The following is a 24,521-nucleotide window of genomic DNA, read 5'->3' on the forward strand; positions in this document are numbered from 1 at the left end:
ATTGCTTTATCAAATTCTGATTTAAATTTATATATTTTGCCTTAGCTTCTGGAAGACGAAGAGGAGGCAGAAAAGACTGCTGGAAAGGTACATTTCACAGAGCCAGAATTCCCCCAAGCAGCCACAGTGGATATGAAATTTTCCAAGACATATGTGTGTAGAACAGCAGATGTCCAAGTATCTGAGCGAGTTCTTCCTGACTCTGTCAACATTCAACCACACCCTCCAGTCTACAATGATCTTTTGGAAGAGGTAGTATTATTTTACTATAGTCCATTTATAAACTAGTAAATAAGTGACAATGTAGTCTATAAGTCTAATAATTCTTTATGAACAGATTTCAGTCTAATATATCACAATTTAGCAATAATGAAAATAACAGAATAGTGAAAGAGCTTTTCTTGTAGGCAGCATTTCAGGTGTTTTAGCATTTGATCAAAACACCCTGTGGACTTGTGGACTGCTGTCTGTGCAATAGTACCTATTCTAAAACATTTTTAGTATACTGAAATATAGACCAGTTAATCTGTTTTAAACTTCATTATACAAAAGAAGTGTCAAATTTGGCTGGGTCTTTCAAAGATCCATGAATTAAAAATGGTTCATTTGAGTTCAGCTAACCAAGCAGACCTACTATGAATTTTCTTTCTGGGGTGATGGCTTTACCTCCACAACCCCATGCAAGAAGATGCCCCCCTCCTCACATGCCTCTGTCTGTTATAACCAAGTATAAGGATGCCAAACCTTGCTATAAGTTTCTTAGTCCTAGGAACTGCAAGGAGTAATAGAGATTAGCAATAAAGTCAAAGACAGTAGTGTTATCTGGGAGCTTTCATAGGTTCATCGGTTCATAGGTTTATACTAGGCTATCTGCCGTAAGGCATTTATAAGCCTAGCCCAAATTTTTGTGGCTTACGCCACCCCTTATATGAAAAAATACTGTGCCCATTAGTTTGTTGTGCCTCTGTCCAGCAGTGACACAGAGATGATTCCCGGGGTAAACCTACGATCTCCCATCCACAGGTCTAGATTTCTCTTGAACAGAGTCAGCGAGGTGCTCTGCCTCACATGGACCGGGATTCTATTCCACAGCATAGGGAGTCTCTGAGTGATAAATCTATCCCTCCAGCACGTCCTATTTATATTCGTGCTAAGGTTTAAGTCGCTTGCTCTAGTGGTTTTGGTGGATTTGGATTTTTTGAGGTGGAGCATGTCCATTAATTCCGGGTTGGACATGGCCTTGTATGTCAGGCACATGTCACCTCTGAGCAGGCGGTATGCGACTGAATAGAGCTGGAGTTTCTTCAATCTGGCAGCATATGACAGATTTTGGAGTCCCTTTATCCTTTTGGTGAGGAACTTTTGGGGTCTCTCCAATTGCTGCAGATGTCGGGTGAGATACATCCCGAATGGGGCATTGTACTCGATCATTGGTCTGATAAGTGAAGAGTACAGGGAACAATGACCTCACTAGATCTGGATGTGAATCCCTTCATGATCAGGTGGGCAATGTAGAAGGTCCTTCTAACCACTTTAGCAACGTGAGTGTCAAAAGAAAGGCCACTGTCAACCTGGGTCCCCAGGTCCCTGATAACCTCTTCTGTGCTTAGTGGATTGCCACCTATATGGTAGCTTGGGGTTACCTTGTTTTTCCCGAAGGGTATGACTATACATTTTTGGCGTTTAACTTCAGGCCATGGCTCTGGCACCAGCTATCTGTTTCCGTGAGTCCCTTCTGAAGGATATCCGTGTCCGATGCACTTTCCACTATGGCGCCCAGTTTGCAGTCGTCTGCAAACTTTGTCAGCCAAAGTCCTCCCATGTTGGCCTGTACTTCTGAGAAGTAGATGCCAAACAATAGGGGGCCAAGGACCGAGCCCTGTGGGACACCACTTGTGACCGGCTTGGAGTCTGACATAGCGCCAGCAACTCTAACCCTGTGGGTTCTGTCCTTTAGCCAGTTTGCAACCCATCTTGTGACATATGGGTTTACATTTAAGCTGGTAAGTTTTTCTACAATACCCGAGTGGGGTATTGTGTCGAAAGCCTTTGCAAGGTCAAGGTAGGCTGTATGGACTGCCTTTCCCTCATCAATGGCCTTGGTGACTGTTTCGAAGAAGTCGACCAAGTTCAAAAGGCATGATCTTCCCTTGACAAAGTCAAACTGGGTTGGGTCCAATGTCTGCAAGTCCCCTATATCTTTGTTTATGAGCTCCATTATGATCCTCTCCATAGCTTTGCAGACTAGACTTGTTAAGCTTATGGGGCGGTAATTACCAGGGTCTGTAGAGGCGCCGCCTTTGTGGAGTGGGACCACAGTTGCCGTACGCCACTCCTTGGGCACGTATCCTGTGGTAAGGCTGAGATTAAACAGCTGCCTTATGTGCGGGTTTAATTCCTCATTTAGCTCGTGTAGCACACAGCCGGGGACACCATCCGGTCCCATTTATGCTGTGTTTTTAGCTTTAGAGAGAGCAGCTTTCACCTGCGCATTTTTCAAATATAAATGTACCTGCTTAATGAGAATATGAAAAGGATTTCCAATAATTATGAATGAGACTACAGGTCATAAGCTGAGCCTTCTTCAAGGAAGAGTGTTGCAGCATCAATAACCACCCCAGGCTATTTTATATTTCATAAGACTCTGGTGGTCAAAAATCCTATAGCAGTAATTGCTTTACTCGTCACAAGTCTAGTCTTGAACCAGTACAGTGCTGATATTGATATTATGCCATTTGTTTAAAAATTAACATTGGCTTACACTCCCATGTTCTTCTCACATAGTGACATTTGGTTGTGGCTGTTCCAATCATCATTTGAGAGTTAATGAAATATGTTAGAATCCATTGTTTTCTCTACATATGTAAGGTCCAAGGAGAAACCAGAGGGGCAGGACTTCCATGAATCACAGGCTTATTTTTCATAAAGTCACAGGAAATTAAAAACACATTGCTTACTTGGTTAGAAAAAAAAACGTGTTTTTGGCTACTTTTCCACCAATCATTATTATAGTCTGTCACGTTTTTTCTGGTGGCAAACTGTCTTAAAAAGTCACAGGTTGTAGGCACTGACTAGGCCACAGTCACAGTTCTAATCTCCAGATGTTTCTTACAAGTATAATTTTTCATGATAGCTCTGACTTGGTTCTCACATTCCATGCTTCCAGGGTCTTGCAGGCAGGCCTCATTTCACCCATTCTGAACACCTGGTTGAGGAATGAACTTTTGATTCTTAACCTTATTACGATGACTTATACTTAGCGTTTGCCTGACTAATTGTTGTGAGAATATTCCTATACTCCATATGGCAGCACATTTAAAAACAAATTACATATTTTCTTCTCTCAGCATGTCACTGTGTATTTATAATAACAATTGCAGACCACATAGTTAAAGAATAGGATAAGTATTTTTACCTGTTACATTATTTAGGTGTTTTGTACATTCTTGTGACATGTCAGCAATGATTTATCTCATTCATTGTTGGGTTACCAAAGCTACTAAACTTTCTCAGAACCTGTCATTTTTACTCTACTCACTAAAAAATAAAGCAGAATCAACACCCTACACATAAAATAGAGACACATATTTAAAGAAAAATAAAGCTTAAAACAACATAAAAATGATGTCAGACACAGACTACAACTCCTATTAACTACATTGCCAAAAAAATCTTACATTTCACAAATATAGTACACCCCTCCCTTAAAAAATAACACTGTCTGTCTAAATCAAAACCCAAGCAATGAAGTGTGCAACTATTAGAACAAAAAAGTTAAAATAAAAGAATAAAAAGTAAAATAAAACACTGGCCACAAATAACTAGTCAGTCAACAGCATTATGATAAAATGGACTTAGTTTACATTTGATTCATTTAGATGGAATTATCTACATATCTTTCTATTTATATATAATTCTGTCATGAAATGTTGAAAACTCAAAAGAGAAAATCACAAATGGTGGAACAAAAAGAGGGAAGTACAAAACATTGAATGACTACTAAGAGCATCTAACAAAATAGAGAATACTAGTCTCATACTAACAAAGCCTTATACTGACCCCCTGCACCACCTTACTCATGTGCACTAACCCTAACCTTAACCTAAGCCCTATCTTTGCCCTTGCTCTTAACCTTAAGCCTACACATTATGTTAGTAAAAGCCTCTTTTCTAATGGTACCACTACACAAGATCAAAAGATACAGAACACAGGCAACATGAAACATGTACAACTTTGAATCTATCCCCTTACCTAACCATTACTTTGATCCTAACCTGCAAACACCAGCACATAGACAGCAGCCATTATAACTCGGTTTTACACATCGTCATAACCACCACCTTTTCATTCAAACATAATTTTTTCTGCACAATGCTACTTACCTACACTATATAAAACTACATTCAGTTATATGTAATTCACACAGCATATTCACTAACTTGTGCATAAAAAGTCTTTCAGCTTTTCTTGGTTAGGGGTTGCCACAATGGATCACCAGTCCTCTTATGATTGGCAATAGATTTTATGGTGTTGAGTTGCCAGCCTGGCGCCCAACCTTCAAAAAAGGCACACACACAATCACGCACCTACCTGCATGTCTTTTTAAAGTTTAGTCGATCACAGGGAGGACATTCAGACTCTGCACAGAAGGCACACCAGCTAAGAATCGAACCAAAAAGCCTCTTGCTGTGAGGTGACAATGCTAACCGCTGCACCACCACCACAGCCGACTTGTGCATATTCTGTTTTTTTTGTGCATATTCTGTTTTTATACCCACAAAAGCTTTTCAACCAAATGACTGCAAAACTTTTGGAGTTACAAGAATGCATATGCATACATGTAATATATATATATATATATATATATATATATATATATATATATATATATATATGTGTGTGTGTGTGTGTGTGTGTGTGTGTGTGTGTGTGTGTATATATATATATATGTGTGTGTGTGTGTGTGTGTGTGTGTGTGTATATATATATATATATATATATGTATATGTGTATGTATATATATATATATATATATATATGTATATATATATATATATATATATATATATATATATATATATATGTATATATATATATATATATATATCCAGAGAGATATAAAATAAAAAATCAGTACATCCTTAATTACCTGCAAATCTCTACTAAAATACATATAGGCTTTAGAATACATTATATATGAGCAAGTAAGAAATGATAAAGGTGAGCATATCCATGGATATACATTGTTTCAGTTTGTAAAAGGCAGATTGTGCTTGCTCACCCTGGTTAAGTTCTTTGAAAAGATCACTGAGGCAAATGAATAGGGGGCATGCAATCAAAACTGCTTATTTAGACCTTGCTAAGGCCTTTGACACTATCCACAATACTGGGATTATTGACAAACTCTCCCAACTCATTATTAATCCATATATAGTTCATTGTATTGGTGGTAATTATTTGTTTGGCAGAAACCTTTACATTACTAAAATTAACACCAGAGGTGTGTGCTCTAAAAAAAGAATGACAGTCACTAGCAATGACCCACAAGTCTCTCCTGGGTCCCCTCCTGTTTGGTATGTATTTATGTGACTTAAAAGCCAATATCAAACACAGGAATACTCAAAAAAAGTTAAATGAATAAATCAACAAAAATTAACAAAATACACCAGAAACATGCACCCACATGCACATTGACTCAAATGCATTACAGTCTACATATAAACTAAAAAAAGAAACAGATCAAAACAGGATTCCGGATTGTAACACAAATTAAAAATACTTTACTGTAATAAAACCACTAGAATGTCAATTAGGAGTATTAAACAGCATTCAAAAAGTTAAAACTCACGCAGAAAGTGAAAGCAATCTAAAATACAACGTTTGCAAATTATATTTTACTAAATGTAGGAGATTTAAATTATTCAATCAAAGAAATAGAAGAGGAAATTGAAAAGTTTCATGAAGTATCACTGCTGAAATTTGTTAATAATAAAACTGAAACTTTAGTGTTAACGCATTTAATAACGTTAAAGATAAATATAAATATAATTGGGAAGGAAAATTACTAAAATATTTAGGATTAAAAATCTATCAAGATGTGAGTAAGATTTTTAATAATAATTTTGAAAAAGATGTTGAAGAAGTATTACTTATTAAAAAATGGAATGTATGCTTTTTTAACTTTTGAGGATAGGTTAAAACTTATTAAAATGATTATGTTACCAAAGATTATATAATGATTTCCTTCAATAGTCAAGTCAAAGTCAAGTCAAAGAAAAGTCAAGTCAAAGAAAACTTTATTGTCATTCAGAACTACACTGCAGTGTAGATGAATGAAATTAAAATGCTTCATTCTCAATGCAGGAAACAGTTGCACATATAGATAGAGAAAAATTATTAAAATTTCACAGTAGAAATTAATACCTGACAAAAAAACTTTTAAAGAAAACAGAAAAAAATGTCAACTTCATTCTTATGGTATCCTAAAAAATGAGAATTGCTTATAGAAATCATATAGGATTATGGGAGTATGGTGGTATTAGCTCCCCAGATGAAGAATGTTATTATGTTGCTGAAAATGTTAACTCTAATTATACTCTGGATTGACTCACCCTATACTAGTCAATGGAAAAACATTCAGAAGCATATTATACTAAATCCTTATAAGTTTATCAAGCATGATAAATTAGAAATATGTAACAATCCTTTCATCTGTGTAATAAAATTTACCTTAGAAGAAATTTTATTTCAGTCTTTAGACTCTGCATCTATTAAATCAATTCTTAAAACAGTTAAGAAATGTGTTTTTAAAACACCATTAATATTAAATGTAATTTATTGTGCTTTCAAATTGCACACCTCTAAATTTAAGGAAACTCAGAACAATTTTAAAATGAATTTATTAAAAGGGACTGGATTAATATTATGGTTTACTTTGAAAAAGGAAAAGCTAAGTTGCCAGAATTCTTAATGAAAGATTATAAATTGGATAAATCTGTTAAGCATTTAATACTATTCATCAGTAAGAAATTAAATGAATTTGTAGGTAATATGAGTGAAGGGGAACATAAAACTTCCCCCATTATATAAAAATGTGAATGTGATTATTGAAGGTAAAATGACCTACAAAGGAAGCCTGTCCAAGTTATATAAATTAATTATAAATAATAGTAATTTGGATGCAAATTCTGGAACTTTTTAGATAGTAGTGGATTGAGCGACTCAACAGAAGGTAAGAATAAAACTTTCTTACTTAAATCAGTTAGTCAAACTTCTTCAAGTTTATACTGGAAAGTTTTTAAGTAGAAATATATACATAGAATGTTTGTTACTTCATATAAACAAGCTACGTTTAGTAAAATGACTTCTTCAGTCCGTTGGATATGTACTAAAGCTGTAAAAGCTGACTGGACGCACATGTTTATAGATTGTGAAAATCTAAATGTATATTGGAAAGAGATAAGTATGTTTTTTAAGGTGTTATGGTCTGATGATTGTTCTTTAACTAGATCAGTAAGAAGTTTACTAGCAGTAAGTAGAAAAGTTATTACAAAAAAATCAGAATCAAACTCAGTTCCTACATTCAAAGAATTTTAAATTTAACAGCAGTGCTATGTAAAACTGAAAAATAAGTGATCAAAATAAGGTCTGTAAATCTAAATTTTTGTGGTTGGGATAGCCTTGAAATGTTGCTATTGAAATACCAAGACTCTTAATGTGTTAATTGTATAAGATTACCTTGCTGAGTCCATGTTTTCCTTTGTGATGTTGAATTTCTTCCTTTTATGTGTTATTTATTGTGAATTTGTTAAATTAATAACAATTTTCCTAAAAAAAGAAAGTGAAAGCATCACCCATAAACAGTAAACAAATTAGCATACTGTAGGAAAAGACAAGAAGTGAATTGTATAAAGCAAAATCAATCCCCAGAGCAACAGAAAACAGCTATTGTAGCTGGGTCTATATTTAGCAACTGAATGAACTTTCCATACAATACTATTCATTGCAATTCCTTTTTATCAAACACTCATATCATCATCATAAAGACAATCATTAAATATGCATAGTTGGACAACATACACACAACAGAAGGTAGTATGCACTTACTGGTATGTTAGGGATAAGGAAATCTGCCCTTTCCCTATTGTACTACAATCTTGGAGTTAATATATATAAGTAGCAGGGGTTGTGGGGGGGCAGAATCCGGTTAACACTGGACCCTCTTCATGTGGGGGCTGCACACTCCACATCCCCTGCTAATTATGTATACCAACTCCAAGATCAAACTACAGTAGGGAAAGGACAGATTTCCTTATTCTAGCATACTGGAAAGTGTGTATTATCTTTCATTGTGTGTATGTTGACCAACTATGCGTATTTGATGGTGTTCTTTACGATGATGTAAGTGTTCAGTAAACAGGAGTTTTGATGGATAGTGTTTGATGATTAGCCATTTGATGGAAAGTTCATTCAATGGGTAAATATAGACCCACTCTAAACTAGGAGTCAGACCAGATTTCACACACACACACACACACACACACACACACACACACACACACACACACTGTAGAAAGCCTGTGTCTGCTTGACCAAATCTGCAGATAGAGTATACAAAAGTAAAATGCTGCATGAATAAAATGTGTATTAAGGTAGAAATAAGTCACACATAAAAATCATCACAGAAATTCGATTAAATAAAAGCAGCAAACATACCATCAGCTAAACAAATTTTATAAAGCCATGGGGTGGGGGTGGCTTGCTGCTGTTTTATATATATATATATATATATATATATATATATATATATATATATATATATATATATTGTCTACTTTGGATTCCCCACCATTCAGTTTTATGACAACATAATCACATCATCTAAATTAAGTTAAAATGATGGGAAGATGGCATTACTGCTTGTACATATACATCATTCAGATATTGCATTTGCCTTCAGAATCATTATTATAGTGACTATTTTTGAGATCGTGTTATGTGAAAAGCAGTACACATGATTGTGAAGCACAATGTTACGGATATGCACATCTCCTTATCTGTAGGGATTCAATAACCAAGAACTCATTTGAGGTGTAATGTAGTGTTAGCTCCTGTTTATAACCTGAACTGTGTAATTAGTAATAGTTCATAACAGTTTGGCAGAAAGGTCCCTTAAATGACAACCCTGATTCCATACTGTTAAAAAAAACAGTAAGCCTGCACAACAATCATTTAGTTAAAAGGGGTAGAATAATTATTTTATATTGAAGTACAGCACAAAACATAAAATAATCACACACAATATACTGTTAAGTTCAAACTGGAAAAAAAAAAAGGATGACCATTAAATAAGTGGAGTAAGTCACGATTGTAAGGCACTTACACTTCAGGCTCATTTTTTGCAATACCTCTGAGTGTATAATATCGGTACCATTTACATCTCCTCATTATCTAATTAAAAATACATACAAACTAAAATAAATAAACTATAACAACTAAAACCACTCAGTCACACACTCTTCTTACCCCCTTACTTACATATATATATATATATATATATATATATATATATATATATATATATATATATGTATAGATATATATTCTGAAATTCAGTCAGATGTGTTTTCAGTATTTTGAACATTCGGGATTGTGGAGTCACTCAAATGAATTTAAGTATTTTGAGATTTCAGTAATGTAAAGTGGACCTATATATATATATATATATATATATATATATATATATATATATATATATATATATTTATTTATATAAATGTGTATGTATAAATGTATGTGTATATATATATATATATATATATATATATATATATATATATATATATATATATGTATGCAACTAAAACCACTCAGTCAGTATCAAAACTATGATACGTCATATCGAACTAGATTTGATGTTATGAGTTATAGATGTTTTGAATTTTCGATCATTTGGTCTCGCTGTTTTGCAATTAGATGTTATGAACTTTTGACATTATGAAGTGAAACCGTATATACACGTATGTACATTTATATAAATCAAACTAAAGGGTAAAAGTGTCACACAGACAGGAGAGGGACAAGTAGACCCTGCTTCCAACCCTGTGGGGTATTGCCATAAGCGTAAGCCCTTCAGAACTATTTTTTGTTTGTAAAATTCACATTTGAATTTAATGAGCATAACATATCTTACCTTGACATTAAATTAAGTAAGGACAGGGAGAGAAGTAGTTATTTTTCAACAATACACAGGAAATAACATATTCCAACACATTTTTACATTTTACAAGCGGTCACCCTATCAAGCAAAAAAGGTCAGTTATTAAAGGACAGCTAGTCCCTGCAAGAAGAATGACCACCAAGACTAGTGACTTTATTGATGAATGTATAAATTTGTTTGGGATGTTCACAAAGAGGGGTTACCTGGCAGGATTAGTTAACAAACTCATACAGGAAGTTCAGTGTAAAAGAAGTAGAGGGTTGTATAGACCCATTCTCTGTTATGAAAATGAATGTCCTACTGTGGAACAGGAAATAAGTCAATTTAACATTGCCATTGATGAACGGATGGAAAGACATAGGTTGATCTTAACATACAATATCAACACCCCAGATTTTAGGGGAATAGTCTTTAAAAATTGGCAACTTTAAACTGGCCAGTGGTCATTAGGTGTAAACTTTTTTTAACTGCCCCAAGTTATATACAAAAGGGGGAAAAATTTGAAAAGTTGGCTTGATTGTAAGAATGGGGTTCAAGAAATGGTTAGAGACCCGGGCATGACGACATGTGGTGCATGCAATTATTGCACTTATATGGAGATTGGTAAAGTATTTAGCATTAGGAACAGAACATATTTGTTAAATAAGAAACTCGCATGCAACTCCATTCATTACTAATACAAATAGTGCACCACTCACTGGACAACCTTGTCTAACACCCTTCTTTAACTGTATGTCTTCACTTAACCACACATTTACCATAGCCTTCACTATGTTATACCTATATGCTGTACTACAAACATTTTTAATCTTTTTGCTTATAGTATAGATTTCAAATATATTTCATAATGCAGAATGAAGAATTGAATCAAAAGATTTACTTAAATCCCCTACCATTACTTTCACCTGAACATTTGTAGTGCTATATCCGCTATTGATTCCTTAATTATTAATAATAAATCCTGAGCCCTTTTCCCATTTATACCAAATACATATTCATTTATAACTTTACTCACTTTCTTTTCTATCATTTTTTGTAAAATTTTAATAAAGCTGATAATCTGTGTATTGGTCTCTAATTCTGTATTTCTCACCTTTTTCCATATAAATCTAATAACACTCTACATAACTGTTAAAACATAAAACCTTTATTCAACCATTCATTTAGTACCTTTAAAAAAACATTTTTTTTGCTCTACAGTCAAATTTTTATACATCCTGTATTCTATTCCATCTGGTCCTTTTGCTGACTCTAAAGTCATTACTTTTAATTCTTCTGTGCTCTAACTCCTCTGTTTTTATTTCTTTTTCCAATTCTTTATTATCCTTGTCAGAAAATACAGGTACCTTCCATTCCTTTCATGTTTTTTGTCCTCTGTTCTTTAAATAATGTCCTAATATATTATTTTACTATATTCATCATCTTTTCCTGTGTACTATATATTATACCTGATGAGTCTTTCATTTCTCTCATTACACTTTTATTCTCTTTAGTTATTTTGCTTAAATATGGTGATTTCTTCTTTTTTTCCCTTCAGAAAACATGTTTGTTTATTGAATAAATATTCTATTTTTTATTTATCTCATATAATTCCTGTTCCTTAAAGAATATTTTTTTCTCTAGACAATTGATTGTATCTTTACATAAATTTATTTTCCCCATATATATTTTCTCTTTCTCCCATGTCACATAACACTTTTTGTATTTCAGTTTGAAACTTAACCACCATTCTGACCAATTATTATAAAACTCTACATGATCTTGCCATAATCTCATAACATCTTCTCTCCTTGTAACATTCCATTTCACCTCATTCAAAAGCCAAGAAACGAAACCGGACTGGCAAATAAATGTTTTAATAAGTTTAAAACAGCTTAAACATTTAAAACAGAGTAACTGTTTAAGCTGCTTTAAACTTATTAAGACGTTTATTTGCCAGTCCGGTTTCGTTTCTTGGCTTTTGGTTTCCTGTTTTTGTGGCTTTCATCGCTTGGCTGGTTCATTTCACCTCATTCACTCCTTTAAAACCTTTCCCTATTTTTATACAATCAGTATTTCCTTTTATCAAAATCCAAATTGCCCTCTGGTCTGAAAATCCTGTCATTAGCACTTTTTGTTTTACTGTTACTAAACTTTTAAAAAAAAATCTATTTCTGTTCTTTTATCTCCTATTCCATATGTCTTTGCCTTTAAATTCCAAATTTTGAACTTCCCATATTTTATAATGTCCGATACTAATTTGACATAGTTCATAGGTTCATAGGTAGGTACTAGGTTATTGGCCCAAGGGCATTAGTAAGCCTAGCCAACAAGGTTCCCTGGCTTACGCCACCCAAGAAAGTTAATTTCCTGTGCCCCTGTTAAGCAGATCCACAGAGGTGATCCCCGGGGTGCAGTTCCTATTTCCCATCCACTCATCAAGATTTTTCTTGAAGAGTGCTAATGAGGACCTTTGCTTGACATAGATGGGTAGCTTGTTCAAGAGTATAGGAAGTCTCTAGGACAGGGATCTATCCCTCCAGCATGTCCAGTTTATTGTGGTGACAAGGTTTAGGTCCCTAGAGCGTGTAGCTCAGAGGGATTGGGATTTCTTAAGGTGTAGCATGTCCAACAGATCTGGGTTTAACATAGCTTTATATGTTAGGCAGAGATCTCCTCGGAGTAGGTGATATGCTACAGAGTAAAGCTGGAGTTTTTTTGAGACGGTCAATGTAGGGCATCTGTTTGAGGCCAGTAATCCTCTTTGTGAGGTACTTCTGTGGCCTTTCCAGCTGCTGCAGATGTCTTGTGAGGTACATTCCAAAAGTGGTGTTGTACTCTGTAATGGATCTAGTGAGTGCTGAGTAGAGGGGAACACTGACCTCTTTTTTCCTGGATGAGAACCCTTTTGTGCTGAGGTGTGCCACATAGAAGGATTTCCTGACTACTGTGGTGATGTGATTATCAAAGGAGTAGACCACTGTCCACCTGGGTCCCAAGGTCTCTTATCACACATTCGGCATTAAGTAAGTAGACTGGCGTTTATGTGGTATTTCATGGGTACAGAGATTTTACCAAAGGGGATGACAATGTACTTTTTGGCATTGAGCTTGAGGCCATGCCCCTGACACCAGGCTTCTATCTCAGTGAGGCCCTTCTGTAGGATGTCCACATCATTTGGGGACTCGACTATGGCTCCTAGTTTGCAGTCATCCTCAAACTTCATTAGCCAGAGGCCTTCTGTGTTAGCCTGTAGTTCAGAGAAGTAGATACCAAACAGGAGAGGTCCCAGGACTGAGCCCTGTGGTACTCCACTTGTCACTGATTTGAAGTCAGTTTGGAGTCTGCAACTTTTACAGTGTGGATTCTTTCAGTGAGCCAGTTGGCAACTCATCCTATGATGCAGGGATTTATACCTAGTTTAGTGAGTTTAGCTATAATTCCAGAATGGGGGATGGTGCTGAAAGCCTTGGCAAGGTCAAGATAGGCTTTGTGAACCACATTACCCTCATCTACGGCTTTGGTGACTGCCTCAAAGAAGTCGATTAGGTTCAGAAGGCATGATCTGCCTTTCACAAACCTGAACTGGGTGGGGTCCAGAGTTTGTAGGTTACCAATGTATTTGTTTATGAGTTCCATGATGATACGTTCCATGGCTTTGCAGACCAGGCTCATCAGGCTAATAGGGCGATAATTCCCAGGATCAGTGGTGGCTCCCCCTTTGTGGAGTGGGATAACTGTTGCTGTGCACCATTCAGTGGGCACAAAGCCTGATGTGAGACTATGATAGAAAAATGGTGCTTAGGTGGGGAGCTAGTTCATTCTGAAGTTCATGTAAAACGCAGCCTGGGATGTTGTCCGGTCCAATGGATGCTGTATTTTTGGTTTTAGAGAGTGCAGCTTTTACCTGCATAGATGTGATTACAGGGACTCTGCATTCTTCTTGTATAGATATGGGCCCTTTAGGGGGTGAGAGGGGGGTAAAGTTAGCACTGAACCTATCTGCCAGAATGTTGGCAATATCCATACCTCTCAACCTGGAATCATCAAAAATCTGGACAAGGCCCATGAAAAATAGGTACAAATCTGTACGCTGATTAACATATAATTTGCATACATAATTGTGTAACCCCACCCACTCCAATGGAATTGTGGGATACCAACTTTCAAATGCAAACTGAAAAACAGACAACCAAAATATGGCATCAGAGTCCCCCTGCAGCCTTCCAATGCCCCATTACCTGGCTATTTCACTCCATTTACCATAAACACTAATGTGTGCTTACTGCTTTACCTGTACAATGATTATTTGGATTTTATTTTTACATTTTGCAGCACATTAATGCACAAAAACTAACAGACATCTGATAAACAAAGCAATACTGTCTCACAATGAAAATAGACTTGGCATTAAAACTTCTCTGCCCTTGAAACTCACATTCATTGAAACAACAATGAAACCTGCACCACATCCAAAGAAAATGCATCTGACCAGTGGTGGATAAAGATTATCTTTGGGCTGTTTTCAAATTATTGGCCCCTTGCATACAAAACAAGAAACATTCATGCGTTCTTTTCTTTGATACACTTTCCTGAGTTTATTAAGTTATATTCCTTGTATAATACAGCACACTTGTTAGGCAGAGCACATTTTAAATTTATTGTTTGAACATTTTTCCAGTAGGCTGTACTGTAGGCAATGAAAGAAAATGCATGAACCAATATTTACAAAACTGCCCAATTCAGAACGTTTCCATCATAAAAGTCTACTTCCACACCCAAACTATAAACAGAACGTCAGTAGTGTAAGCCATAGGCATCTTACATAGCTTCTTGCACTTATTTTCAATTTCAGTTTTTTTTTTTTTGGGTGGGGGGGGGGTCAAAAACCAAGGACACATTTTAAACATTGCTTGTATAATTTTGGAAAGTTGCTAGAATAAAATGTTGTTACCACCATGCATGTCACTGGCAAATGTTGAACCCAGAACCCTATATACTAGGGCCAGTGCAACATACCACTATGCTAAATCAGCAGTTTGAAAAATAGGAAGACTGAAACTTAATGGCTATCATTTAATGAATTCAGTTCTCACTTCTCACCATAGCTCTCAACCTCTTAGGACAGAAAGCCTGGACAAACAAAGCCAATAATGGGGGAATACAAATTCAGTTCTCACTTATCGCCATAGTTCTCAACTCTTAGAACAAAAAACCTGGACAAAGCTCACAAGTGGTGGTTGCTAGGGACTTTTCAGGGACACATATTAAACACTGCTTGTATAATTATAAAAAGTTGCTATAATAAAATGTTGTGTTACCACCATACATGTTACTAGCAAGTCTTGAATCCAGAACACTATACACTACAGTCAGTGCAACATACTACTATGCTAAATCAGCAGTTTGAAAAATAGGAAGACTGAAACTTAATGGCTACCATTTAGTGAATTCAGTTCTCACGTCTCACCATAGCTCTGAATCTCTTAGCACAAAAAACCTGGACAAACAAAGCCAATAATGTGGGAATACAAATTCAGTTCTCACTTATCGCCATAGTTCTCAACTCTTAGAACAAAAAACCTGGACAAACAACTTTTAGCACAAAAAAATCTAGGCAAAGCTCAGAAATGGTGGTGGCTAGGGACTTTAGGCTCTTTTTACCCTGTACCAAAGGTACAGGGTTTGAGCCTAAATACCTCTAGCCACCAGGTGTATTACTTTAACTCCTCAGTTTTCTTATGTGCCTCATTCCATTCTCTTAGTGTTTGCAGTACTGCTCCAACATATTCCACCTTTCTCTAAACTTCTCAGGTGTTTTCTTTTAACATTGCTTTTGGACTAATATCTTATGTAACTTGCCATCTTTATAGCTTCTTCTTCTACTTCCAGTGCTAGCATTTCCACATATCATCTTTATATAGTTTGTGTATTCCATTGCTCCTGCTCTAATTAGCTATTTTAGTAGTTCCTTTCACCTGCTCAATCTTTATTCACTTTGACTTCTGGAAGGCAAATTCCTCACTGATTCTGCCCAAGTTTCCCCAAGAACCACTTACTAATAGAGTCTTCACTTTCAAAATGTATTCTTTTAAATGGAATAATGCCTTTTGCTTTCCTCTTTTCAAGTTTGTCTTTCTCTATTTCTTTTGCATCATCTGGATTGCTTCATATCACCACATTTGAGTGGATGAGTATAAAATACCACTCTGGTCTCCTTTCTCTTCCAATATTCCTCCAATGTCCCTTTAATAAGATGACCCAGTGTATATACTTAGCCCCTTTGGTCTGATTCTCTCAAGTTGCTCCTATCTTCCAACACATTTATTTCATTCTCCCTTCCTGTCATCCTATACTATTTTTATATACCAGATTCTGGTGACACTATGGTATATAACTTTAGCCTCCTTAATAGGTGTAATATTTTCCCCTCTCCTTCTCCATCTGTATGTCCTTTAGTTTCTGTTCCCATTCACCTACTAATCATATTCCATTTTCTTATAATAACTCTCCTGGTCCATGATGCTTCATTTTAACATTTATTTAATTACATTCTACTACTAATGAATGTCAGTGTTATCCTTGCATGGATCGTTAGGGAGTACTTCCTCCAGTTTCTTCACTATTGTTTCCCATGTTAGTCACACTCATTGTTGCTTCTCCATCATTTTCTTGATCTACTTGTTTCTTCTGTTTTAGCTTCAATATTAATATGTGTGTTTGGTCTATCAAGTGCTATTTCCCCATATCTAAAGATATTATTTAGAGCAATCTGGATCACATTCCCAAAGGCCTATCTATCTAACTCTGATGAAGTCTATCATTCTTAGAAAAAGTAAAGGACTTTTGAGAGCAATACCCTAAAGAGATTTGTACTCATCCTTATTCTGTTTTCTACTTAAATAAAATTTTCTTTGCCTAGTTATGTGACAAAGATTTTTCATAAATATAATCTGATGTTTTAGTGCAAATTTAGCACCTTACACTCTGCATTCATAAAGCTGGAATCATCCCTCATCACAGAAAAAAAAGAAAACACACGCACACACACATACACACACACACACACACACACACACACACACACACACACACACACACACACACACACACACACACACACACACCCTACCTTACTTAATTCCAAGTGCCTTTTCATTCCGTTCTCGCAGCCTGTCCTGAGTGCCTGCCAGCAGCTTGCAAAGTAAAGTCCATCTCGCATCCTGTCTTCTCGGCAACAGAGTGAAGAGGCAGCCCATTCTAATTCCCGCAGCCTGCCCATTCTCAGCAGCAGAGTGAAGCCATTCTCAGCAGCAGAGTGAAGATCCAGCCCATTCTAATTCTCACCCGCCTGCCCGTTCTCGGCAGCAGAGTGAAGAGCCAGCCCGTTCTCGGAAGCAGAGTGAAGAGTCAGCCCGTTCTAATTCCCACTCGCCTGCTGTATAAAACACAGCAGCAAAGCTGCTGTTTAATGCCCGCCAGCTGGAAATAATGGCATGAGTTCCTTGAGCTCAGTTCCGACTGGCTGGTAGCCCTGTCTGAGCTGACATCATCGCGCATGTGATGATGTCAGCTCCAGCAGCGCGAAAATTGAAAAATGCAAAAAAAAAAAAAAGCATAAAAATCGGAAATGAAGGGATGCCACTCGGGAATCATGGCACCCCTTCATTTGGACCCCAAAACTCGGTAAAAAACGAGTAATTCGGTATGGTTGGGAGGTATGGCAATATAAGATGATTCTGCAATTTTTATGCCATTGTGCTGTAACTCAGAGCAGATCTGGGTGTTGCCATTGAGCTTCTTGACATAGCTATAGAAAGCTTTGTGGTTGCCCTTAGAATCAGTGATGATTTTGTTTTCATAGCTAGCTTTGGAGGATCTTATAAGGGATCTCAGTGTCTTACTGAGGCTGATCAGGGAGCTCCTCCACTCATGGGATTTTACTCTCTTTTAAAACAGTTTCTTCCTTCTGTTGTAGAGTTTGTTAATGACAGGGGACCACCAGATTGGCTTCCTTTTTTTGGAGGATAGCGTCTTGGTTCTGTTTGGGATAGCATGATCCATGCACTCGTGTAAGTCTTAAGAAGCATGAAGTTGGCTTTGGAGAATTTTTTTTACCGTGGTTTCCTTAATGGTGGGTGAGGGCAGGATGCAGATATCTAGGGTGATTAGCTTATGGTCGGATCTGACCAGCGAGGAGTTGATTTCAGGTGTGGAACACCAGTCACTCATGTTGGTAATGACTAGGTCTAGCTAGGATATTGTTTCCAATGGTGGAGGTGTGGATAAGTTGATCCAGGGCATTGGAATTTATGAATTCCAGACAGCGTTGAGTAAAGGAGTTGGTACATGAGTAGTTTTCCCAGTTATTGGTGGGGTAGTTGAAATCACCCATTATTAGGGGGTGTGGTTGAATCATAATAATTTCCAGTATATCAAGAAAAGAGGAGTGGGAATCCTGGGGCATGGTGGGGGATCTGTAGCAAGTTACAATTTGGATTGCAGTTTTGCCCAGAGTTAGCTGCACTTGAATAACCTTGGATGCATTATGCTGTGCAACTAGCCTGAAGGTGTGGATATCCTTAATGAATATGGACTCACCTCTGCTTTTGGTGTTCTGATCCAGGTTAGATGGCCAAAACGTGTGGTATGACTTATAGCCTGGTAATGCAGGGGTAGTCTCTAGAGCTTTGAACCAGGTCTCAGTCACTGCACAGATATCAATGTTCTCCATTTTAAGGAGTGCTTCGAGTGAGTGCATTTTGATATTTAGACTTCTAGCATTGAGTAGCATTACTCTCAGTTTTTGCTTGCCTGTTCCTGTTACGGTGGTGAATTTGTCATTTGAACCTTGCCTAAAAAAGGCACTATAGGGGAGGCAAGAGCCTTAGCCAGTATCCTGAATCCCAGGGGCGACAGGTGCAGGCCATCTCTGGCAAAGCATCGTGGTCTGTCGACCATGTCGTCCCAGGCAGACAGATACTGGATCCTTTTAGAATGACACCAGAAGCTTGGCCAATTGTTGAAGTCAATCAATTTGTCCTTGAACTGCGGTATCATTCTGGGCAATGGCAGGATGCTACTCAGGGTTAGGGTTATACCTGCTTGGGCTACAAGATTGGAGAGCTCTTCCACGTCTCTTTTTATGTAGTCCAGGGAGGTACATCTCAGGTCGTTCACACCAACATGGACAACGACAGAGTCATATTTGTACTTGTTGTGGAATGACCTTAGTGCGTGGGTTATGTGGCAAATCCTGGCACCCTACAGGCAGCTGACAGTAACTTACTCCTTCAGCCTGGTGAGTGGGACATCAGTGTGACTGACTATAGAGTTACCTATGATTAGTGTGTTGGGTGCGTTGGTTTGCCTTATGGGCTGTGGTTTATTGGCACACTGAGTTTGTGGGCTTTGTGTCATTTTGGGTTGTGTTGGGGGGGTGGAGGTTGCTTGCGTTTCTGCTTTGGAGGTCTCTGTTGCTTGAGCAGATTATTATTGAGTGCCTCTGTGAATGTTTTTGTGTTTCTATGTGTGGATTTTGGTGGTGTAGTTTTAGTGGGTCTATGTGATGAGTGTGGTGTGGCGCAAGTGTTTACCTTCTCCTCTTGACTGTCAATATCAGTCTTGGTTGGAGAGAGCTTTACCTCCATTTTGGCTAGATAAGTGCATCTCTCACAGGTTGTGGGGTTGGGTGGTAGGAGGAGAGGATTGTCTGTGTACATGAGGGATTTGCTACATTGCCTCAAGATGCCCAGATTCATCAGATAGGCAGGAGAGAACACTGGTAGCTGACCCTTGGACAATGCCTGAATAAAAAACTACTTTCCTCTAGACAAGTGAGAAAAGTGAGTATAAGAGCTGTTTTTCTCTAAGCAAGTGAGGAAAGTAAGTACAAAAACTGTTTTCCTCTGGGTGAAGAGGAAGGTTGAGTGCTGTAGTAATTTGTAGCTTATTTAGTGCCAACAACAAATTCTGAACAAGTGCTGAACACGAATAAGCAAATTCAAGTGCTAAAACTAAGAATCTGTACCTGGATCTTGTGGTAGATAGGCTACCTAGTACTTACCACTCCCAAAGATAAGCTAGAAGGCTTCCCTCCAACACAGAAAGGCTCGGGGGGGCTCAGAAGCTTACAAACCATCCTGGATACAGCAAATATGTATCTGGACTAGACTAATTACAGGAAAGGTGGGAAACAAGTGCAAACATGGGCTTTTAAACCAGAAAGTTGAAATAGATGGAAAAATTGCCGAAACGGCCAATAAACTACAATTTCTGGGTCAGAAATCACTCTTGTGGTAGATAGGCTACCTAGTGCTTACCACTCCCATTAATAATATAGAAGGCTTCCCTCCAACACAGAAAGGCTTTGGGGGCTCAGAAGCTTACAAACAGTCCTGGTTACAGCAAATCTGTATCTGGACTAAACTAGTTACAGGAAAGGCAGGAAACAAGCTTAGAATTTTTTTTGGAAAGTGGAAAGGGAGAAAGGAGAAACAGAAGATAATTCAAAATTAAGGACCTAAGTGGCTTGCCCTTCACAAGTGTTCTCTCTGTATTAGGTAGAATGAGCTAGTGACACTAGACTGGAATAGAACTGGGATAAAGCTGAACAGATGGGACTGGTAGGAGTGTCTTAAGTCAAAATATGATCTCATTGTACTCGGTTGAGTGAGCAAATGAGAGGAGTGTTCAAGCAGAAATTTACAAGAGGGGTGGGTGATTCCAAAGCGACCAAGATTACTACCAGAACAAGAACAGGGAGGGCGGGCAGGGAAATTAACTGCAGAGACAGAGAGAAACCACAGTATTCTATGATACAATTAGAAAAATAAATAACTACAGAGAGACACAGACCAATGAAACAATTAAATACACAGAAAAATAAAATAAAATGCAGTACAATTTTTAACACTGCAAGTTTGTAATTAACTCAGCTAGTAATGCAATTGATTGTAGGTATGTAGCAGAAGCCAAACAACTCAGATATTGAGCAGTAATAAATTCAAAGATATGTGGCTAACACTTACAAATACAGAGAAACCCTCTAGGCTAAGAGTTTAACACTGAATAGCAATGAAGTGAAACACAATAGCCCCCACTAACTGCAGAGACAGAGAGAGACCACAGTATTCTGTGACACAATTAAATAGAAAAATAAATAACTACAGAGAGACACAGACCAATGAAACAGTTAAAAACACAGACAAATAAAATAAAATGCAGTACAATCTTTAACACTGCAAGTTTGTACTTAACTCAGCTGGTAATGCAGTTGATTGTAGGTATGTAGCAGAAGCCAAACAACTCAGATATTGAGCAGAGATAAATTAAATAATATGTGACTAACACTTATAAATACACAGAAACCCTCTAGGCTAAGAGTTTAACACTGAATATTAATGAAGTGAAACACAATAGCCTCCACTAACTGCAGAGACAGAGAGAGACCACAGTATTATATGAAACAATTAAATAGAAAAATAAATAACTACAGAGAGACACAGACTGATGAAACAATTAAATACACAGAAAAATAAAATAAAATGCAGTACAATCTTTAACACTGCAAGTTTGTACTTAACTCAGCTAGTAATGCAGTTGATTGTAGGTATGTAGTAGGTATGTAGCAGAAGCCAAACAGCTCAGATATTGAGCAATAATAAATTCGGAGATATGTGGCTAACACTTATAAATACACAGAAACCCTCCAGGCTAAGAGTTTAACACTGAATATCAATGAAGTGAAACACAATAGCCCCAACTAACTGCAGAGACAGAGAGAGACCACAGTATTCTATGAAACAATTAAATAGAAAAATAAATAACGGCAGAAAGACACAGACCAATGAAACAATTAAATACACAGAAAATAAAATAAAATGCAGTACAATCTTTAACACTGCAAGCTTGTACTTAACTCAGCTAGTAATGCAGTTGATTGTAGGTATGTAGCAGAAGCCAAACAACTCAGATATTGAGCAGTATGCCTTCTTTTTCTGTTGTCGTAAGTTACAGTTGAAATCAACTGCTACCATAATCTCCATATTAACTGCTACATGTTTGTCTTTTCGGCTTTTCCCGGTTAGGGGTCGCCACAGCAGAACTCCGGTCCGCTAATGATTGGCAGTAAATTTTTATGGTGCCGAGTTGCCAGCCCGATGCCCAACCTTCAGCGAAGGCACGCCCATTCACGCATGCCTTTCGTAGGCCACTCGACTGCGGGGAGGACATGCAGACTCCACACAGAAGGCACTCCAGCCGAGAATCAAACAGGAGAACCTCTTGCTGTGAGGTAACAATACTACCGCTGTACCACCGCTACATATTGGGTAATATTTCTAAACATCTCTTCTCTCTCCTTTTTTGTTAGGCATGCATATGTTGCAATAATTCTGAAAACATGGTCCATCCATCTTGCGTCAATAACTGTAATTGTACCTGTTATAACAAACATAATATCTAACACTTTAACTGCATCTTTATATAATGTAAGAATTCCCAAACAAGTCTCCCTCCTGAAATTCCATATAACATATTTCCCCGTCACACTTCTGTTTGATATCTTTCTATTTGAGATAAAAGTCTAATGTCTTATAATATAACATTGCTATCTTGCTTTTTACACCAATCCAAATTTTCTATTCTTCTCTGTAACTTCTTACAACTATTCATATTTAGTGCTAAGACTTTACAAGTAATTCTTCCTGAAGTAATATTTATTCAGTCTTTCCCTTTCCTTTTTCTTTTTTTAAATGCCTCTGTAATTTTCCTTTTCTTTCCCACAGTCTTTTGCCAGTCAATTTTCTTTTTGCTTTAATATATTCCATTTAACATCATATCTATTACTCAACCCTGATTCTTCTTCTTCCATTTTTTTCCATATTAAATTCTTCCTGCATACTAATTTTTGTACAGCTTGTTCTCTATCCATAGTTTCTATTTGTGTTTCTAGTTTTTTTCTTTTTTAAATCCCTCTGTAATTTTCATTTTCCTCTCCTGCACTCTTTTGCCAATCAAATGTCTTTTTTGCTTTACTATATTCCATTTAACATCATATGTATTACTCATTCCTGATTCTTCTTCTTCCATTCTTCCTGCATACTAACTTTTTGTACAACTTGTTCTCTATGCATAGTTTCTGTTTGTGTTTCCACTGTTTCTAAATCTTTTTGCCCAGCCTCACCCTTTTTGATCTTACTCTCTTAACACTTCTACAATATCAGCCTCCATCCGTTTCTCTTTTTCTTCACATTCCCTCCAAATTACAGTTTTTATTACATTTGTAAATTTCCCTTCACAATCCCTTGTAGGTTCACCTTCATATGGTTGAAGCGCACATCTGCTACAGCAGATATGCAAAAGGATGATTTCAAAAGTTCAGAATGACGACACCGAATTGTCAAATTCACAATTGAGCGAATGTCAGTGTGCATTTGCTCATGTGAATTTGGCATTCTAAATTCAGATTGCACTCTAGTGGGGATCAGTACATGTACCCCTTCCCTTACTGTATTGCAATCTCGGAGTTAGTATATTAAATTAGCAGGGGGTGCAGGGGGTTGCACCCCCCCCCCCTTGCATGATGGTGTTTGGAGACATCCGGAAATGTCAGGTGTTTCGAAAACATTCAACATTCCCAGAATGTCGAATTCGTTGTGCAGCACTTCCGCTGTTTTCAGCATCCAAACTGTAGTTTCTGACCATATGAGTCAGATATTTGTAGGGTCGCATATTTTATTTGCAACCTTGTAAAGGTAAACCTCCCTTGTATTATGACATATTTTCCACATGAAAAACATCTTTTTTTATCAAAATAAACGAATAAACAATAATTTCTACCACATAAAAAACATGTTTTAGCCCGACCATATCATTTTACATGCCCCTACTTCCTTCGGCATTTCTAACACTTGGTAAATGCACAATACTTTCCTTTTCAATTTTCAAAATCGCATTACAATCCTACACCCCAGTTCATAAACCTCTATTATCATACACTTTTGACATGTCTAATACATTTTTACATAACTTCGAAAAATGTCCTTTTAAAGTCTCTTTATCTGCTTCAGTCCTAAATTGTCTCTTAATTTTTTTTCTTTGCCTCTCTATAAGATGCTTTACATACATGCATATTCCATGGCATACTGATTTTCTTCTTCTCATATTCTTGAAAGAATTTTTCCATTATTTGACCAGTCTCAAAAATAGTGTCACAAAATGCCTCTTTTTTAATACATATAAAGGCTCTTACCTTGCTTGCTTTAATTCTTAATGGTGAAATTACTTCACCCCATAGCTTATATCTGTCCAGTTCAGTGTC

General features: G+C 36.9%; 1 protein-coding gene across 3 annotated transcripts in view; it reads left to right on the forward strand.

Annotated features, from left to right (window-relative positions):
* The window catches only part of CCDC87 (coiled-coil domain containing 87), a 1,578,580-nt gene that overhangs the window by 681,014 nt on the left and 873,045 nt on the right, over window positions 1–24,521 (forward strand). For all 3 annotated transcript variants that reach the window (XM_044087903.1, XM_044087902.1, XM_044087904.1), the window contains exon 11: window positions 46–252. In XM_044087903.1, coding sequence (XP_043943838.1) covers window positions 46–252 — 207 coding nt within the window. The remainder of the gene's footprint in view (window positions 1–45; window positions 253–24,521) is intronic.

The sequence above is a fragment of the Protopterus annectens genome, chromosome 11.part0, assembly GCF_019279795.1.
Source record: "Protopterus annectens isolate FY-2018-M chromosome 11.part0, PAN1.0, whole genome shotgun sequence".
Taxonomy (NCBI): Eukaryota; Metazoa; Chordata; order Ceratodontiformes; family Protopteridae; genus Protopterus; species Protopterus annectens.